Here is a 20,030-nt window from a genome sequence, read left to right on the forward strand (position 1 = left end):
TTAACCAATACTTGAAAAAAAAAGCATAAAACGACGATTGACATTGACGACATTAAAAACGGATATCAGACTGCCAAGCTCGTAGCTTGTGCCAGCTCGTAGGCTAGCTCGCGCGAGCTAGCTTAAAAGACTTGTAATTAACGTGATGATACTGCTCTGAGTCAAGGCTGCTCTTGTCATCATCGGTCTCCACGTTTTCAGGGGGACCGATGATGACAAGCAGTTGCCAGGGAGCTCCCAGACTGCCCTATTGGCACCGGATTTCGGTACCCAACCCTAGTCATAACAGGGCCTCGTGCACAACAATCATAAACCACTTCCCTATAAGCAGATGGATTTAGTGTTATTCATCAGTAGTTTAATCATGCTAATAATCCCATCTCTGCTCTCCTTAATATTCAGTCGTTGGTTAGTTTATCTTCACACTACCAACTAACCATCGCACAATTCAATCTCATAAAATAAATAATTATATATATATATAATTTCCACAAATTCGAAAGTGGTACTATAATAACTTATTCCACTCTTTGTAACATTTTGTTTTCTCAACAGTTGTGATTGTATTGTTCTTTGTATTCAAAATCTATGGTAACTCCAACCTCTTATGGATTATGAGGGAAACCAAATGATCACTTCTAAAGATTACAAAGGGTTGAGGCAAAGGCTTGAATATTCTGCCGTGATACGAATATGTCATGAGGCATGTTGAGAGGGTTTGTCGGTCACTTTCTTTCCCCTCGTTCCTTATTTGAATCCTTTTGGAAACGAGACAAACAAGTTCTTTTGCTTTAGAGAGAATCGCAGTTGAAGTGCTTCCACGGTTCGTGGGATCAAGTCATCAGCTGTCAGCCCGTCGACTGCGGCCCGCCCGACCAGTCTCACGTCTACCACGCCATCTTCAGCTGCCCCTGGGGCACCACCTTTGGGAAGCAGTGCTCCTTCACCTGCGGATCACCATCCATACTACAAGGTAAGCCATCCCAATTCAGTCAAGTAGTTCTGTTCTGGTTGTGGGTTGTTCTAGGGAAGATTTGCCAGCTTTTATGTGGACGTCCAATCAGTGTTGATGGGAAATGTAGATTGTGCCTACCAGAGGCATTCGTAGGATTCAAAGTAAGGGGGGCTAAGCCCCAAGATGAGCGCTATGCCTTGTCATATTTTTACAATTTTGGGGGGGGGGGGGGGCTGAATTTCAGGGTCATAGTGATATTTTATGCTCATTTGGACACTATCACTGAGATAAAAATGAACTAGTTCAGTGTCAAATATACCATTACAAAATATAATAATAATATTGTAACAGGTCTTGTTACTCTCCCCGGGTTTCCCCCTAGCACCAAGGAATGAAGACAGGTAGTGTAACATTTGGCAAGATACTTTATTTGTAGCTCTGCTCTGCCGGTCTTGTCCCTCCATCTCCCTTGCAGCTAATATAGGAGAGAGACAATTAACCTGATTCCCCACATCTGAGGCCAATTAGGCCTCTTCCCAGCACCTGTTCCCTGAGCCACTACTCCACATACCTCCACAGCTGAGCGTAATCACGCCCCAGCCACCACAAATATATTGTAATGCTAAGAAAAGAAATGCTTCGAATTCGCTCATTCACACTCTTGTTAACTGGAGACAGTTTCTATCTCTTCCCATTCATTTGCCTCAAGTAAACCTAAATATAAGCAGCTAACAATCGTTAACAACTACCGACATTCTGTAACTACCTGGATTTACAAGTTCCGTTGAGCTAAACTCATTGGCTATAATCCAGGCTTGACAAGACGTTACTTGGCAGAGTGAGAAAGCCAGCGCAGCAGCCTCCCCAAGGTCCTAGTGCCCAGGGATTATATCGTTAAGTATGGTGATATTCTACTGGATTGCAATTTGAAAGGGGAGAAAAAAGACGAAGCAGAACGCATGCACATATGTAGCATGTTAAAGTTATAAATAATGTGTCTGTTTGAGAAATAGTTTAATTTAATGACGTAGCAAAAAAAAGCCCCCCTAAATTAGGCCTAATGACACCCCTGGTGCCTACATGTTCCAGGATGCATTGCGTGCGAACACTGATCAGACATCCAACAATAGATATAAAAAACTTCAGAAAAGTGCTCATACTAACCGTGAGAAGACACATTTGTTTAAGGAAATAAAGTTCTCAAAATAAAGATACTGTTAGTTCTCATTGGCTGCTGCTCTCTGTTCACGAGATAAACTGATCACCACAAATTTGAGGGACCTCATTTGACAAACTGACTTTTTTAACATCCTCAGTCAGACACACCTTTCAATCCCATCAATTTCTCAATTCAATTCAATTCAGTTTATTTGTATAGCCCATTTTCACAAATTAGACCAGTATTAGACCAGCTGATGACAATCAGACACTGTTCCCTGAACCACACCCCCGCTCCACCCACTCTGCAGCAGAGCCTAAACACCCCCCGCTGCCACAACATCCCTGTCCCAAAACCTCACATCGGATCAGGGAAAACTCCCAAATAACCCTTCAGGGGGGAAAAAGGGAAGAACCCTTCAGGAGAGCAACAGAGGAGGACCCCTCTCCAGGATGGACAGGTGCAATAGATGTAATGTGTACAGAAGGAATACACACAAATTAAAACACAGTAACAACACAATCAATGAATTTGACAGAGTGTATGAATAGTTGGTACTAGTCATATTCCACGATCAAGACCTCGATGATCCATCAGGCAGATAGGATCTATGACGTCTCATAGGGTCATCGGACCCTATGAGACGTGAAGTCAAAAGGACTCCGGGGAGAAAGCAGAGTTAGTAATGTGCAATAGAGAGATGAAAATTCATCCATAAGGAGAGAGGTGCTCAGTGTATCCTAAACGTCCCCCAGCAGCCTATAAGCCTATAGCAGCATATCAAGGGGCTGGACCAGGTGAACCTGATTCAGCCCTAACTATACACTCTGTCAAAGAGGAAAGTCTTAAGTCTACTCTTAAATGAGGTGACTTTGTCTGCCTCCCGGACTGAAGGTGGAAGCTGGTTCCATAAAAGAGGAGCTTCTCTGCTGCTGCAAAGTCACAGCTCAGTGTGGTGAACTTCCCCCCACAAAAACTCTCTTCTCCTCTTTTGCTTTATGACTTTTTAAAACAGCGTCAGTGTTGGATTGCAGTTACTCGATGAACATTGACAGAAACATCTACATGTCATCGTGCCGCTCACACACAAACACACTTGGCCCAATTTCCCTCCGCTGGGATGTGACCACAATGTTTTTTTTAAAACACCACTTGCACCATAATGAGTCAGAACAAATATTGGCCGTGGCACCCTGTAATTATGAGCACCGCCACACACGCACAAAATCATAGTTACACACTGAAATAGGAAAATTTAAAAAAGAAGCATTGCCCCCCTTTCTAGTAATGGGAGTTACGCAATGTAGTGGATGCTTCTTGAAGCGATTAGATGGAACAAGCACAACGTCGCAGTAGAGTCAGCAGTCAGAACTCATGTATTCAACACAAGATATGCACAGATATAATTCTATTTGTGGCTTTTTTGGGGTTTTGGTAGAAATGTGCTGGAAAGCCGCCGGGCGTCACTCGGCTGCGAAGAGCACAATGTACGATAGATTTTCATCACTGCAATTCTTGCGCAACATTTTAAACGCCTTGCAAATTTTTTTTTAGGCCATTTTAAAGATTCATTACATTTTATAGTCCCAGTAAAAACAGTAAACAGTTGAGGGGGGATTGCAATTCCCACCTCATCATCATGTGTGGCGATGCAGGCGGAGCGAGGATTAGCTTTTGAGCAACACTGAAGCCTCTTGTCTCCCCATAACTGTACGATACAGAATGTTTAGTGGGACCGTCTACAAAGGCGCCAACCAGCTATAGATGTATTATGATGTTTTAGGAAGGAAAAGTATTGGATTTTGTTACTTTGTCAACTCATTGTACTCCAAAATAGCTGAGTAAATTATACTTTTGGGGGCCTTTTCTATTATTCATTAAACTACCCAGCATCATATCAGAATTAAAAGCTCCACCTTGAAAAAACTGTTTTGAGTAGGCCTCCTTCTTATACCACAGCCAGTACCCACAGTCCTAGTTAGGGACTGTGGGTACTGGCTGTTGGAAAGGAAACATTAATCCAATTTAGTGCATTAATCGCTTGCCTTGATCAAACCACCGCGATTATAAAGTAAAGCGTTGATTTAATTAGTGGAGGTATTTTGAGGTGTTAATGTTATTGATTTCATAAGTTAGTATGGCACACTTTAAAGTTTGTGTATCCAACAACTTAATAAGGTGTGAGACAAAACTCACTTGTCAATGAGTCAGAGTCTCCCTGCTTGCTTGAGCCCTGAAGCCCCGCCCCCCCCCACTGCTGCACAGTACGATGTTCACTTGTTAATTAAAAAGTTATTAAAATGTAACATTTTGCATGTCAAAATGGCACCAACTTTGCACGAGAGTCAGAAAGACCATAAGCAGGTAATCACAGTAAGCCGTGATGTCACTTCTTTACATTACAAAATATTGTAACTTCCGTTCACTGGTTGCAAAAAACCAAGATGGCGACGGCCAGAACCCAGAACTCGAGGCTTCAAAACGTCACTCTAAAAAACAACGGGTGGCGTCACCACGACGTCTGACATCACTGAAGGTTGTGAAGTCAGTTACACATTGGTGACTTGTTACTTGATATTAATATGTTAGTATGTCACAGAAACATCTCTCGGGTTTTATAGAGAAACAGTTGACGAGAATCTCGTTAGTGGTCACTTAAGGAGCGTTAAAATACAAACCGACATAGCAAACTGCATATCAACAAAACCAATTTGATACCATTTATTCCATAAGTAAAAAATAAAGCGGATCTGCTCCAAAATGCAATAGCCTCTTCTTCTGCCCAAGCCTTATCCTTCCACCATTACAAAATCGAGCCAGTAGTTTTTTATTCCCATAATCCCGTTGATAACCTCTTCCCCCCCTCAGGTGACAGCGACAGGTTGGTGTGTCTGGAGGACGGCCTGTGGTCTTTCCCAGAGGCCTACTGTAAGATCGAGTGTCCTGAGGTACCGGAAACACCCGCCGCCAAGCTACTGACGGCGGACTGCGTGGCCTCAGGACACGACGTCGGCTCCATCTGCCGTTACAAATGCAACCCGGGCTTCTATGTAACGGGGAGTCTCAAGAAGAAGACGCCACGGTACGTGTTTTGAGACGTGGAGGCAGTGTTTGGAGGGGCATTTATACTAACATCACTCATAAAAAAAAAAAATGCTATGCTAGATTTGTATAATCTCCTGTTTTGATTCCTTCCAGTGGGTTCTATATATATATGATTGACACCTTGAATTATCATATAGATTGATTTACATATCTTTTTTTTCTCTCTGCAAAATGACATACAAATGTTGTTGAACAGCAGCAAGAACAATGGATCACACGTTGTGGGTTGTGCAATGCCAACACAGGGATTCTAATGAAGGAATCTTCTTTTCCTCTTTTACAAGACTTCTGTTACGCACTGCTTGATAACATTAGCAGAATTGATTTGATTTAGGGATTTTATGGAACAGCGTAAGAATACATCATAAACACTCAAACCTCAATGTTCTTCATATATATATATATATATATTAGGGCTGTCAGCGTTAACGCATTAATCTATGCGATTAATTTGGCCGCGTTAACGCACTAAAATATTTTAACGCAATTAACGCAACTTTGTTTACTTCCGGTGTTCGTTGAAGTTTTTACACTCAAACCGAGTGTCAAACCGCGGCAGTACGGTTTAACATTGTTTCCGTTTTTAAAACAATTATTTCTCCGCGAAAATAAGGATCATAAATCAGTTTAACTCGTGGATGAATCTGTCGGGTTTCCTCCTGCTCCTCCTTCCTCCCGTCTCTGATCCACAGAGGAACGGAGGGACGACATGTCGGGTGACGCGGTGCGGAAAGAACTCGTCACACGAAACCTTCAACGTGATTGGTCAATCCGTTTGTCTGTCAACATTTTGGGAAAAAAACAACCAATGAAGACTCAGTAAATCACAAAGGACCTCCCACCTCACGGGTGAGGCTCTATAGCAGCCTGTCAATCAGAGAGCAGAGAACACGCGAGGACAACTGAGCCTCATTGAATAGAGCTGAGATTGTTCTGGAATGTTTGATGTATAACACGTGGGTATGTGTCATATGCAAACGCCTTTAAAAGGTGAATTTAATTTTTTTGGTAAAATGTATAAAATGCCCCCAGCCTCCAGAGGGTTAACGTGACATATGTGAATGTCAGTCACCAAGGTCACTGGTTCTGCTGTTCAGTGTTAAAGATGACAGGACCAATGGGGTCTCAATATACTTCTTTTTTTTTACTAATCTGATGTTTCACTGAAGAAACAATTTATCATCCACAATATTAAATACCTCGCTGGCACTTTATAGGTAGAAGCCTCTTTGAAACACAGCTCTGTGTGAAGTTTGGTCTTTAAAAAGAATGAACTTTTAACTTTTAATCGCGATTAATCGCGATTAATTAATCGCAATTTCAAAATGTGCGATTAATTAGTTACTTTTTTTTAATCGATTGACAGCCCTAATATATATATATATAAAAAGAGCAATATTATTCTTGGGTTTAGTCCAACACCTGCGACACTATGTTGAGTTTCGCTCACATTCAGGTCCAATAAAACGTGTCCTGCCGTGTCATTAAGATTCAAGATTCAAGATGTTTTATTTGTCACATACACACACAGGGTGTGCAGTGAAATGAAAGTGGCAATGCTCAGCAGGAATGTGCAAGGGCAACAAGTACACACTATTTACAAATAAAAAACAACACAATATTTACAGTAAGTGTGTGTGTGTGTGTGTGTGTGTGTGTGCCTAAGAGGGGCAGTTGTGTGGGTCTATGTGGGGGTCCTGGTGAGGTCGGAGTTCACAATCCTGATGGCCTGAGGAAAGAAACTCCGTCTCAGTCTCTCTGTTCTTGCAGCGTGACTACGGAGGCGCCTGCCTGACCGCAGCAGCTGAAACAGTCTGTTGTTGGGGTGGTGAGGATCCTTCATGATCCTGCGGCTCTGGTTCTGCACCTCCTGGTGTACAAGTCCTGCAGGCTGCGGAGTGTAGTTCCAATAGTGCGCTCAGCCGAACGCACTACTCTCTGCAGAGCCTTCCTGTCCTGAGCGGAGCAGTTGCCAAACCAGGCTGTGATGCTTCCTGTCAGGACGCTCTCTACAGCTCCAGAGTAGAAGGACTGAAGGATCCTCTGGGAAACTTTAAATTTCCTCAGCTGCCTGAGGTGGTAGATGCGCTGCCTTGCCTTTCTCACCAGAGTGTCTGTGTTCGTTGACCATGTCAGATCCTCGGTGATGTGGACTCCCAGGTATTTATACCCGCTCACCCTCTCCACAGTAGTCCCGTTAATCCCCAGTGGTGAGTACGTCCTCTGTTGTTGTGCCCTCCTAAAGTCCACAATCAGCTCCTTAGTTTTGGTGACATTCATGATGAGGCTGTTGTCCTGGCACCAGAGTGACAGATCAGCAACTTCCTCCAGGTAGGCCTTCTCGTCGTTGTCGGAGATCAGGCCCACCACCACTGTGTCATCCGCAAACTTGATGATGGTGTTGAGCTGAACCTGGCCACACAGTCATGTGTGTACAGGGAGTACAGTAGGGGCTGAGGACGCAACCCTGGGGGATCCTGTGTTCAGGGTGAGGGATTGAGGTGTGTCTGCCCACCCTGACCACCTGTGGCCTGGCGGTCAGGAAGTCCAGGATCCAAGCACACAGGGGGTGTTCAGTCCCAGCTCAGTCAGCTTGCCGCCAGTCTGAGGGGACTATGGTGTTGAAAGCTGAACTATAATCAATGAACAGCAGTCTCACATAGCCCCCTCTGGCTGTCCAGATGAGAGAGTGTGGTGTGCAGTACCTGGGAGACAGCATCATCCGTGGATCTGTTTGGGCGATAAGCAAACTGCAGCGGGTCCATGGAGGAAGGGAGGAAGGCGCAGATGTAGTCCTTTATCAGTCTCTCACTGCATCTCATGACCACCGAGGTGAGGCCCACCGGTCGGTAGTCATTCATACATGCTGGAGAAGCATTCTTGGGCACAGGGACAATAGTGGATCTCTTGAAGCAGGCGGGGACCACGGACTCAGCCAGGAGAGGTTGAATATTGTGGTGAACACTGGAGCTAGCTGGTTAGCACAGGTCTTCAGTACTCGCCCAGATATGCCATCTGGACCTGCAGCTTTCCTGGTGTTCACCCTCAACAGAGCCCTCCTCACACTGTGCTCGGTCACAGAGAGTGTGTGTTCATCCCCAGCGGTAGAACTCACCTCGGCTACGCTAACGGTGTTGTTGTTAGCCGGCGAGCTAGCGCTGTTGTTGCTAGCCTCAAACCGTGCATAAAATGAGTTCAGGTCGTCCGCTAGGGATGCGTCGGCACTCACCATTGCGCGGGGTCTGCTCTGGTAGTTTGTAATAGTCCGTAGCCCCTGCCATAGGCGCCTGGTGTCGCGCTGCTCCATCTGTGATTCCACTCTGTCTCGGTACTTCCTCTTGGCCTTCTTCACCGCCCTCCTCAGTCCATAGACCGCTGCCTTGTACTCGTCCATGTTGCCGGATACAAGACCGGAGTTATAGGCAGCAGTACGGGCGTTCACAGCTTCACGGATGGATCTATCAACCCACGGCTTTTGGTTAGGAAAGACCCTAACTTTTACCGTGGGGACGATGGTGTCCGTTAGCGTTGCTATGAGGCTCATTGCTACTTCCGCAAACTCGCTGACGTCACTGGAACTGGATTGGATCATGTCCCAGTCGACAATACTCAGAGCGTCCTGTAGCTCAGCCTCTGATTGGTCAGACCACCGCATTCGTTCCTCGTCACTACCGCTTCCGCGCGATCCTTTGTTTATACTCCGGAAGCAGAAACATGGCGGCATGGTCTGATTTCCTAACGGAGGGAGAGAGACAGCCTTGTAGCCTCTCTTGAATGGCGTATAGCAGTGGTCCAACGTTCTTTCCTCTGGTAGCACACGTAATGTGCTGGTGAAAGTTCGGCATGACTTTTTTAGGTTTGCCTTGTTAAAGTCCCCAGCCACCACCACAGCCGTCGGGATACTTGTTCTGATGCCGACATAACACATCATGTAGGTCCGATAGTGCTACGTCGGTGTCCGCTTGTGGTGGAATGTAGACAGCTGTGGTGATGACCGAGCTGAACTCCCGGGGAAGGTAGAATGGACGGCATGAGATCGTCAGATGTTCCAGGTTCGGCGAGCAGGAACGAGAAAGAGTCTTAATGTTCTTGGGGTCGCACCACATGTTGTTCGTCATGAAGCAGACCCTCCACCCTTAGATTTACCAGACTCTTCCGTTCTGTCTGCACGGAAAACAGAGAAGGACTCGGTTGGGCATATGACTCGATCCGGCACCAGCTGGGTCTGCCAAGTTTCCGTCAGACAAAAGATGTTACAATCCGCATGTCCCGTTGGAATCTGATCCTTGCCCTAAAATCATCCATCTTATTTTCCAGAGACTGGACGTTAGCAAGAAGGATGCTGGGCAAAGGTGGACGGTGGGCTTGAACTCTCAGTCTGTTCCGAATTCCGCTCCGTTTCCCTCGATGTTTTCGTCGTCTCCCCGTAGTAGCGGCTCCACTGTTGTTGTTGCGGTTCGCTCGTACAATCTCCGCCGGCCACGCTGGATCGATGGAAAAAGTGGACAAAAACCCTTGTTTTGCGCAAAAGTTTATGTCCAAAAGTGTGCTGCGGTCGTATGTTGTTAGTGCCGATGTGTTTGTGGCAAAGAAAATATTAAAAATAAACACAAAAACTAAAAGAGCGCACAATCTCCGCGGAGAGAGTTTGTTTTGGGGGTAGCTGCTCATTACTCAACACAGTTCACATGTTGTTAATAAGACGAGAGGGTCCGCACGAGGAGAGTTTAATATCCTGCACTCGATGGACTTCTTGTGTATGTAATACACATTTTCCTTGCTGCCTTGAATATGAGGCAGTATAAAAACCATTCACATTTTATAGTTTCCACCTAATACGGTGGAAAACCATCGTATGTAAAGATCCATTTGCAGCTGGGTATCTTTTTACGAGTTACTCTTTCTCAAACATAATGTGCAAACATTTTAATAACCCCTGATGCTTTACTAGTCCAACATGTGAAAGTGAACAGCAGCAGCTATTAAAGAGATTTAAACAGGAGTTTTACTCTCAACTTTGACACCATGTACCCACACACACACACAGGGTGGGCTCTCCCACAAATACTACACACACACACACACACACACACACACACACAGCGGGGGCATTGAGTGCATACAGTTCGGGAGGGAGTTTGTTTTTGTGAACCTCAATGGTCCTGTATGATACTACACAAGAGGCTTTCAGCCACCATGTTACATTTATTTGTTTTACACTCATTGGTCAGGTCGATTATAACCGTGAAACATTCTCTGGTCCTAATGTACAGCAGTATGCTTAGAATTCAGACCCCCCCCCCCCCCCCCCCCAAAAAGAATCGAGCATTAACTGTATTTTTGGCCCTAATTATTGCTCAAAAAGATAATGTAACTCCTGGCTTCTGCTGTCTCTAGGAAGTACTTCAAGTTGGAGTGTCTGGAAGGGGGACAGTGGGAGGAAACTAACTGTGAGCCAATATCCTGCCCGGCCCCACCTGATGTATTCCAGGGCATGTACACCTGCACCAACGGCCTGTACTACGACACCCGGTGCACCCTGCAGTGCCCAGATGCCACGGAAGATGTAAGAGTTTGAACAGCTGTCCTGTTTGTTTGTTTTCTAACTTTTGGTCACATCATTATCACAAGTCATGTTTAGATCAGATGGTCAAGGTCTTCTATATTGGATGCTGTTTAACTTGGTCACGATGGATACTTCCGACGTCCTTGCTTAGACGACACCCATTTTCGAATTTACACTTTAATTTGATCTTACATTGGACTGTATGTAAGAAGTGGAAGTAGTCATCGTGACTTCACCCATTGGCTTGTGGACAACCTGTTTGAAGCCTCGATTTGACCGCCGCATCTTGGCTTTCTGCAACCAGTGAACAGGAAGTGACCATATTTGGAATGTGGAGGAATGACGGAGAGACGGCGTATACGGCTCTGGTCGTGGCGGCGACTCCCAGTGATCCCCGCCCTAAAGCATACTCCTCTTTATGGTCTATTTGACTTTAAATGACCATTATTTACTTAATTAACATCATGCTGTATTCATGAAGACTTGAAATTAGAGATTGAGACCATAAACTCATGTTTACAATGTTTACTGAGGGAACAAATCAAGAGAGAAGTAGAGTAATTTTCTCATAGACTTCAATACAATCTGACTTCTTTTCGCAACCGGAGGAGTTTCCCCCTGCTGGTCAGTGGAGAGAATGCATGCTTAAGACGCATGTGCTTCACCCGTCGGAACCCAGAAGCTGGCGCTTGATCTTAACTACACGACTTTCAAAAGTCTCATGACTGTATCCTCAACGGGTTGTGAAGCTGTTGTGTTGGCAAAAGCCATCCACGGACAGAAATATAAAAACCTGGTAAGACCCCCCCTCAGTTGTTCCTGCTCCACAGTAGGTCTCTGCAGAACCACATGTGAGGAACATCATCAGGGAATTGCCAAACTACATCACTGATATTGCAGCTCGGCCGAAAAGGACGCTCAATGTCTCCAACACTTGGCAACTACTATATTATGGATGGAACTAATGTCTGTGCCCACATAGTTCAATGAGGTTCATTGTCTCTAGAGGGAGATCCGCTGCACTAAGGAGGGGGACTGGACGGGCGAGTTCACCATGTGCTCCAAGCTCCACGGATCGTGCTCTCCTCCCGCCGACCTCAACTCTGTAGAGTACAGCTGCGACCAGGGGATGGACGTCGGTGAGTGTAACCTTCTTTGTCAGGGATGGGAATGTAATCCATTAAAAATAAACAGCCCTGATTATATTCTCTCCCTTCTGTTAAACTAAATAAAGCTAAGCACAGGAGGTCGTCTTATCGTTGGCTTGTCGGCTTACACGCCACAAGACTGAAATAGAAAAGGCAACCACAGTAGGAGAGCATCTTTTTCACATATTTTCTTTTCCTTTTTTACTGAAGTCATTGACCAGCTAAATTCAGAAGTGAATAGAAAACAACAACCATTTCTAAAAATGATTGTAGTTTGAATGGATCGGGATAATTTCTTTGACCATCTCTCAAACCTCTAAAGTCTCGTCTTTAACATAAGACTTGGTGTATCGCCTCCTCAGATTAAAGTACCATATAGTCGACTAAAGCAAAGGTTTCTTCACACAACTGACAGAATGGAGTAAAGGGTAAAAAAAACTGGGTCCCAAACACCAGTAATTGGTCAATCCCATCATGATTGTCTATAGTGTGTTTAAAAATAATTGATATCGTTAAAATTCTAAATTTGTTAAATTAAATCAATGCTTTGCATCTATGCATTTAAAAGGCCAGTATGTTATATATGGCACCATCTAACGCTGAGGTTGCAGAATGCAACCAACTGAAACTTCTCCAAGGTGCCATGTGTGAGGGAGAACGACGATGGCTGATACAAAAAACGTGAAAAGCAAACACTACACATTGTATATTACATTACGGCATTGTGGCAAGCAGACAATACATGTGTTTTTCAAGCGATAGTTCAATTACATTGATGTATTATGGAAGACCATTATTAAATGTTTCTGAAAACTCAACTGCTAGACTCACAGCAACAAACAAACAAACAGACAGACACACACACACACACACCCACACACACACCTACACACACACACACACACAGTAAAACGCTAAAAGCCCTTTCATAATAATGGTTGCCAAAGGTCCAGACCATAGGTGACTGTGTGGTTTCAAGTAATGTGGTATATTTTTTCCCTCAATGTTTGAACATGAATACATTCAACAGATGCTAATGAGGTCAGAGGTAAGTGTCATTTGATTTATTTATTTTTCTTAAAAAAATAATAATTTCCTTGCAGGTGCTGTTTGCTACCCAACATGCGTTGCGGCTTTAGACATGGATCTGTGTGACCCGGTGGTTCTGCCCAATGGAGCTACAGTTGACTCTTTACAGCACTGGATGCTGCCCACCAAAGTCCAGGTGAGACTGGGAGGGGAAGATACTGCAGTTTGGTTTGTCTCCGGGGATTCTGTTCTAGCCTGTCCTTTATTCTCTCCTTTAAAAAAACGGTGTGTAGATGCCTTTAGTCGTAGTCAATGTTAGCTTGGCTCATTAACACGTTAGCATGGTTTATTAGTGAGTTAGCTCACATTAGGTTTACACAAAGCAACACTTTCCAAGAAGCAACACCAATCTGCACTTTGAAACGCTGGCTGTCAACAATTAGTTGTGACCAAGCTCAACCTTGAGATTACCCACGTGACTTTACTTTAGTACTTCCCTCACACAAATATATCGGTTTGCAGGGGCTGAGCAGCTTTCCATGCGAGTGCTCCTTAAATTAACACACGCGGAACCGTGGATGACTTCAAACATAGTTCCATCCAAGCACGTTCTAATTGCTTTTTGGAGGATTCTTAGTTTTTCAGGAAACATCAGATCCTTGTAATTATGTCTTTGTTTGGCGGAACCATTGTGCTGCTACAGCTAAGAATTCAAAAGATCAACTGTTGGCAGCTTAAGTGCAGTTGTTCAATGCAGTTTTCAAGGAGTCAGTAAGGAAAAAAAACTAAAACATTGTTGTCAAACACATTTTATTCACAAACTGGTATTTAATATATACTTTATGCTTCAAATCAATTTGATCCCGCTCAGTAAAACACAAGGCTTAAAGGAGGGAGTGCCGTACAGATCAGCTTGCACTTATTGACGTTTCTTGTTGTTCGACGAGGCAAGATGTGGTGAGAAATGAGGACGCCCGATTGGCTTAATTAACCACAACGGAGCGACGGGCCAGAGGATTTGCTACCATTTGGAAAATCTTGGCAGGCTTTCGTGAAATGCTTATTGTTCTGCTCCCTGGCTGCCATGACAAACGGCGTTGAGTCCCTTTTGACACAAAAACACCCGTCAGAATGAATTATGCATCCAAACATCTGGTGGTCTGAACAACCACGGAGTACACTGAGCTACTGCTGCAGACTGAGCCACTGAAGCCAAGTAGAAGACAAAGACAACTCATTTTGGGGGACGGTCAATGTAGAAAAACATCAAACATTCGCTGCTGTGTTTGCTTGCAATGTTTCCTTCATAATTAATCAATACAAACGTAAAAAAGTGCGACAAAGTTCTGCTTGTTCTTTGTTAGTTTAGAGCTAACGGTGTGTTAAAAGACAGTTTTGCGTGATTTGAACTACATGTACCGTAACACCGGTCACACTGGAAATAAATTATTACCACCTTCCAATTTCAAAAGGAACACCAACGAAATGTCTCCAACAAATGCACCGTGAAATCGTTCAATTGGTTGGGATAATGTCCAGTTTCTAATAGAGATCAATGATTATTCTTATCTGGACTCAGGTCATGTCCTTTGAATCTACTGAAGTGATCTGCCACATTATCCTTCCCCACTACGGAAAGTTGCAGTAGAAATTGACCTTTCCGGGTGTAAGTCAAATATTTTTGAACCTCCATGAAAGCAAAAAGACTTATTGAATTGGACATATTTTGCAAGAATTGTAGTAAAACAAACACAGGAATGATCTCAAATTCAAAAGTCTCTATGAGTCACAGAGAATGCCTAAAAATCTGTCAAATAGCAGCTGAGATTTCATCACAATATGTGCAAATGTGTTTCATATCAGATGTTTGTCTGAATCATTGGCAAGACGGTATCTTTGTAATAAAAACAAAAAATTGAAAAACATTTTTAATTCCCGGCTGCGCCGTAGCTAACCGCCCACTATCACACAACTGAATCCCCACTCGTGCGTATGCGAGAGTGTTTTTGTTATCGTTCAAGTGCTTTTTGCATTACTGGAAATCGCAGGCAGATAGACGAGAGTAAAGGTTCCAGTTTGACGTCAAAGCCTTTCAAGAAACACACATATCTCTCACACACGCAGTGTATACAATGAACCCGTTGGAATGTCAGGTTTTGGGTTCTGAGTCGGAGGGCTGTTGTTTGGACTTTTAAAGGTGGGTCGTGTTACCAAATATCATATCTCAGGAATCGCTTCTATGTTAATAATTATGCAAACACTGCTCCAATTTCGCCTGACTTTTTGGGTGGTCAGCCAGCCAGTTAGTCCGCCCTTGCCAAGGTCAAATACTTGGACGGGGGGGTCTGGTTACTTACGCCATATCGCTGGCGCTGCCTCCTGATTTCGAGGCACTGTGTAATCTTGAATGTCAGACTCAGGTCTCCCGCGCTGGGTCGGGCTGCACAGGAAATCGCAGGGGAAGGATCCACTTTCTCTGTCCGTGGTTGTTCGTCAATCGAGCTATCTGCTAACCCACCGTGTAAATTCCTGGGGTCAAATAAATGGCAGAGGACCAGAGCATTGCACCAGATTTCAAAGCGCAAAAACTTGAGATGTACTGTACGTGACAATTGTTTATCTTCCATCAAGAGGTTTTTCATGCTGCAAAAAAGCTTGAAATTGTCATAATGCATTGCATATGTCCGTGGCAACGCTGCAATGTCTGCAGGTCTGCAATCAGAATGAGTGCACGATGCATTCTTGTTCATGTTTTATATAACAGTTCAGGGTAAGGCAGGTCAAGTGCTACGTTCATTGGCAAATAAAGGTACCAATATAGTGTAATTTATTGTTTCGTCATTAGAAATAATAAACTATAGGTTCCCATAGAATTAATGTTTTTGTTGAGTTCCCTGCTTTTTTCTTCTTCTGGTGTTTTATAGTGTATATTTTCACACAACTTAAAGGCAGAATCACATAGATTTTCCAGAAGGCATTCATTTTAACTAGAGGATGAACATCGATGACACTCCATGTGCTTTTTATTCAACACCATCAGGCAAAAGCATACATTTTTCAGACATTATTTCATAACAACCTCACCAAAAGATCCAACTCAAATGATGTATGGACTTTAAAATGACATAACTGACGGTTCATGAATCAGAATAAGAGGGCACATGTTTTCTGTCTCCCGTTAAACAATACTCACAGAGGAAACAAATATTATCTTGGAAAACACACTCCATGGTTTGGTTGCCATCATCGTCCATTTATTTGTACTTAATAAATAAAATCAACAGGTTTTCCCTGAATGCCTCTTGGGAGCTGGAGTGACTGGGTGCGATATTGTTTACGTGTCCTACGACGGAATTGCTCAATCAAACTTCTTGCACGTTTTGTTTTCCAGAGCATAGTCTGCACCGGGACGATGAAGTGGTACCCTGAACCTCAGGACATCCATTGCATCCAGTCATGTGAGGTAAGAGTCCAAACAACCAAGCGGCCCTGCACCAAATACAGAAGTACACTACCGTTCAAAAGTTTGGGGTCACTTAGAAATGTCTTTATTTTTCAAAGAAAAGCACTGTTTTTTCAATAAAGATAACATTAATCAAAAATACACACTATACATTGTTAATGTGGTAAATGACTATTCTAGGTGGAAACGTCTGGTTTCTAATGAAATATCTCCATAGGTGTATAGAGGCGCATTTCCATCAACTATCACTCCAGTGTTCTAATGGTACATTGTGTTTGCTAATCGCCTTAGAAGACTAATATCTGATTAGAAAACCCTTGTGCAATTATGCTAGCACAGCTGAAAACAGTTATGCTGGTGATATAAGCTATACAACTGGCCTTCCTTTGAGCTTGAAGTTTGAAGAACAAAATTAATACTTCAAATATTAATCATTATTTCTAACCTTGTCAATGTCTTGACTAGGGCTGCAACTAACGATTATTTTGATAATCGATTAATCGGTTCATTATTTTATCGATTAATCGATTAATCGGATAAAATAACAAAAAAACTTAAATTTTCAACCCTTTATTCAAAACAGGGTCCGTACGGTCATGGAAAACCTGGAAAAGTCATGGAATTTTTAAATGGCTATTAGCAGGCCTAGAAAAGTAATTGAAAAAAATAAAATCCCAAAATATTTGGAAAAGTAATGCAAATTTGTTTTATTCAAATGTTAATTTACACGGTGTATATATACGGTATGCTTTGGAATTCTCATTGTTAGTTTAAATACTACATCTTCTCACTTTGTCACGTATAGACAGAGTTTTCACAAAATGTTTAATCATGGAAATTTGGTTTAAAGTCATGGAAAGGTCCTGGAGATCCACTGGTCAGCATGTGGATGAACCCGTCACAAACAGACTGACAGCTTTACTCTCCTGAGCAGTGGTCCCCACATTTGGACCGGCCCCCTGAACAATATCAGAGACCCGTTCCGAATTATTATTTTTTTCACCTGGCCCGCTGCCGTTGAGATTCCAGTGAGACGCGGAAAAAATGTGAAGTGGTGCTCCTCGCAATAAAACATCTTTGATGGGATGTGTCGCGTCTCGGCCAATCAGCGTTCAGATGTCCACAATGTTTGGGAAGTTAGGTTAGCTTGAATGTTAGTCCGCTACATCTGCTGCTGTCACACTGCACAGTGTAGCGATTCTAACAAAGTACCCGTACGTTAAAAACGATGTGATTTAGCATATTTTTAGTATCGATACTTCATTAAAAGAGCGATCAGAGCGCACGCGCTGCTCCGCTCCGTTAAATGTCTGCACGCGCAGCGCAGCGCTCACAGTGTGGCGTCGTGGCTTATCTCCGTTGCCTTTCTCCGTGGAAAAATATTTTCCGCTATCCGCCACGGAATAAATAACCACGTTTTCTACGTTATACTCTTGTGGAAATGCCACACACGTCGTGACATGTAGCGCCCTGGTGTCTGGGTTCATAACGTCACCCGTAGGCGCACTTCGCTCCGTGAATGTCTCCGACTACGTGAATGACTTCCGCATCCAGCGCCACGTGAGCAGCAGCAGCCAATTAGATTCATCAACAGAGGAGCAGCTCAGCGCTGATTGGCTCTCACAACGCAGCGTTCTGTCCTCTCCCTCCGCTCTGGTTTCCCTTGCGCCGCTCTGCGCTCAACTCAACTTTGTTTATACTCCGCGACTTATTGAGCGCCGTAATAATCGCGCGACACAACGAATCGATAATGAAATTCGTTGGCAACTATTTTAATAATCGATTTTTATCGATTCGTTGTTGCAGCCCTAGTCTTGACTATATTTTCGATTCAATTTTCAATTCATTTGATAAATAAAAGTGAGTTTTCATGGAAGACACGAAATTGTCTGGCTGACCCCAAACTTTTGAACGGTAGTGTATATGCGAATACTTTCCATCTAGATATCTCAACAAAGGTCTTTGGAATTGTTAAATGAGTGAATGGCTATTTTAGTCTTGACTGATACTGTACCTAGCAAAGGGCTATACATTGATTTGCTGCAGCTGAGAGTACCTGGGTTAAGATGTCTTCCCCATTACAGTCGTGATGTAAAGCGTAGAAACTGAACGGGACTACCTGGTAGAAACGTGTCACGTCTGAGCACAAAGGGTCTTTGGGAATATGGCGTTTGATAGCGGTTGCTTAACCAACGTCTTGTTTTCCCAATCATTCCTGCAGGTGAAAGTGTAATTTGGTTCTTGCGTACCGTGTCTGCTATGTTTTCATGTCTGCTTGCTGTCAAAGTCTTCTAGGTCAGGGAGAACTTAGTTTGGCCTTCATCCTGTTATTTATCAAGGAGTACTTAAACCTTAATACAATTACACCATTTCTGGGCATCAGCTTATTAAAGTTACTGCCCAAGCCAGACTTTTTCAAATAATAGCAAAACTTGCTGTATCATTGCTGTCATCATTACTCAAGATACCAGAGTCAATTTATTAAAGAAACAAAGGAGAAAACAATACTCAAATCTTTGAGCGAGCCACGAAGAGAAATGAGATATCCACCATTTCTCCAGCTTTATCGCATTACATTTTTGCCCAGTTTTTGGGAGGGTCAATAAATACTAACCAAGTTATAAATTGACAATATAGCTCGTACATCTCTTATTTCCAGCCAGATAATTCTGTTATGGATATTGATAGTTATTGATGATTTGTAACAAATATGTTGCATTTGATCTGGTTAGTTTTGGTTACACATTGTAATTAATTGCACATAAGCAGTACTCGTGACATAACTACATGCTGTCCTGATCCCCTGTGTTAGCTGTGTCTACCCATACTCGTATCCTCTCCCTTTCATCCCTTCTCTCGTATCCTCTCTCTTGTATCCTCCTTCTCTCGTATCCTCTCTCTCGTATCCTTTCTCTCTCGTATCTTCTCTTGTATCCTCTTTCTCTCGTATCCTCTCTCGTATCCTTGCTCTTATATGCTCTTTCTCGTATCCTCTCTCGTATCCTTGCTCTTATATGCTCTTTCTCGTATCCTCTCTCTCGTATTCTTGCTCTCGTATCCTCTCTCTCGTATCCTCTCTCGTAACCTCTCTCTCGTATTCTTGCTCTCATATCCTCTCTTTTGTATCCTCTCTCTCTCGTATCCTCTCTCTCGTATCCTTGCTCTCTTATCCTCTCTCTCGTATCCACTTTCTCTCGTATCCTCTCTCTCTCGTATCCTCTCTCTTCAAGTCAAAGTCAGTTTTATTTGTCAATTTACCATATGTGCAAACATACAGAAGATCGAAATTGCGTTTCTCTTCTGTCCAACATAAAGTGAATTGAATTGTGCAACATATAGACAACATAAAGTGCAAAAATAGTAAAAAACATGTAAACATATAGACAACATAAATTGTACTAGCAGCATTCAGACATGTGAGTCTGAAAGAGGACGGAGTGGGAGGATGGGGAGAGAGTTCAGCTTCCTGACAGCCTGGTGGATGAAGCTGTTGGACAGCCTGGTGGTGTGAGCCCGGAGGCTCCGGTATCTCCTCCCAGAGGGCAGGAGGCTGAAGAGACCGTGTGAGGGGTGGCAGGGGTCACTCACAATCGAGGTCGCTTTGC

At 43.5% G+C, this 20,030-nt stretch overlaps 1 protein-coding gene across 2 annotated transcripts in view; it reads left to right on the forward strand.

Annotated features, from left to right (window-relative positions):
• pappa2 (pappalysin 2) overlaps positions 1-20,030 on the forward strand; it is a 100,918-nt gene that overhangs the window by 58,268 nt on the left and 22,620 nt on the right. For both annotated transcript variants that reach the window (XM_056420651.1, XM_056420652.1), the window contains 6 exons: positions 796-973; positions 4,983-5,196; positions 10,617-10,785; positions 11,792-11,924; positions 13,037-13,158; positions 16,354-16,425. In XM_056420651.1, coding sequence (XP_056276626.1) covers positions 796-973; positions 4,983-5,196; positions 10,617-10,785; positions 11,792-11,924; positions 13,037-13,158; positions 16,354-16,425 — 888 coding nt within the window. The remainder of the gene's footprint in view (positions 1-795; positions 974-4,982; positions 5,197-10,616; positions 10,786-11,791; positions 11,925-13,036; positions 13,159-16,353; positions 16,426-20,030) is intronic.

This window comes from Pseudoliparis swirei, chromosome 8 (assembly GCF_029220125.1).
Source record: "Pseudoliparis swirei isolate HS2019 ecotype Mariana Trench chromosome 8, NWPU_hadal_v1, whole genome shotgun sequence".
In the NCBI taxonomy this organism is placed as follows: domain Eukaryota; kingdom Metazoa; phylum Chordata; class Actinopteri; order Perciformes; family Liparidae; genus Pseudoliparis; species Pseudoliparis swirei.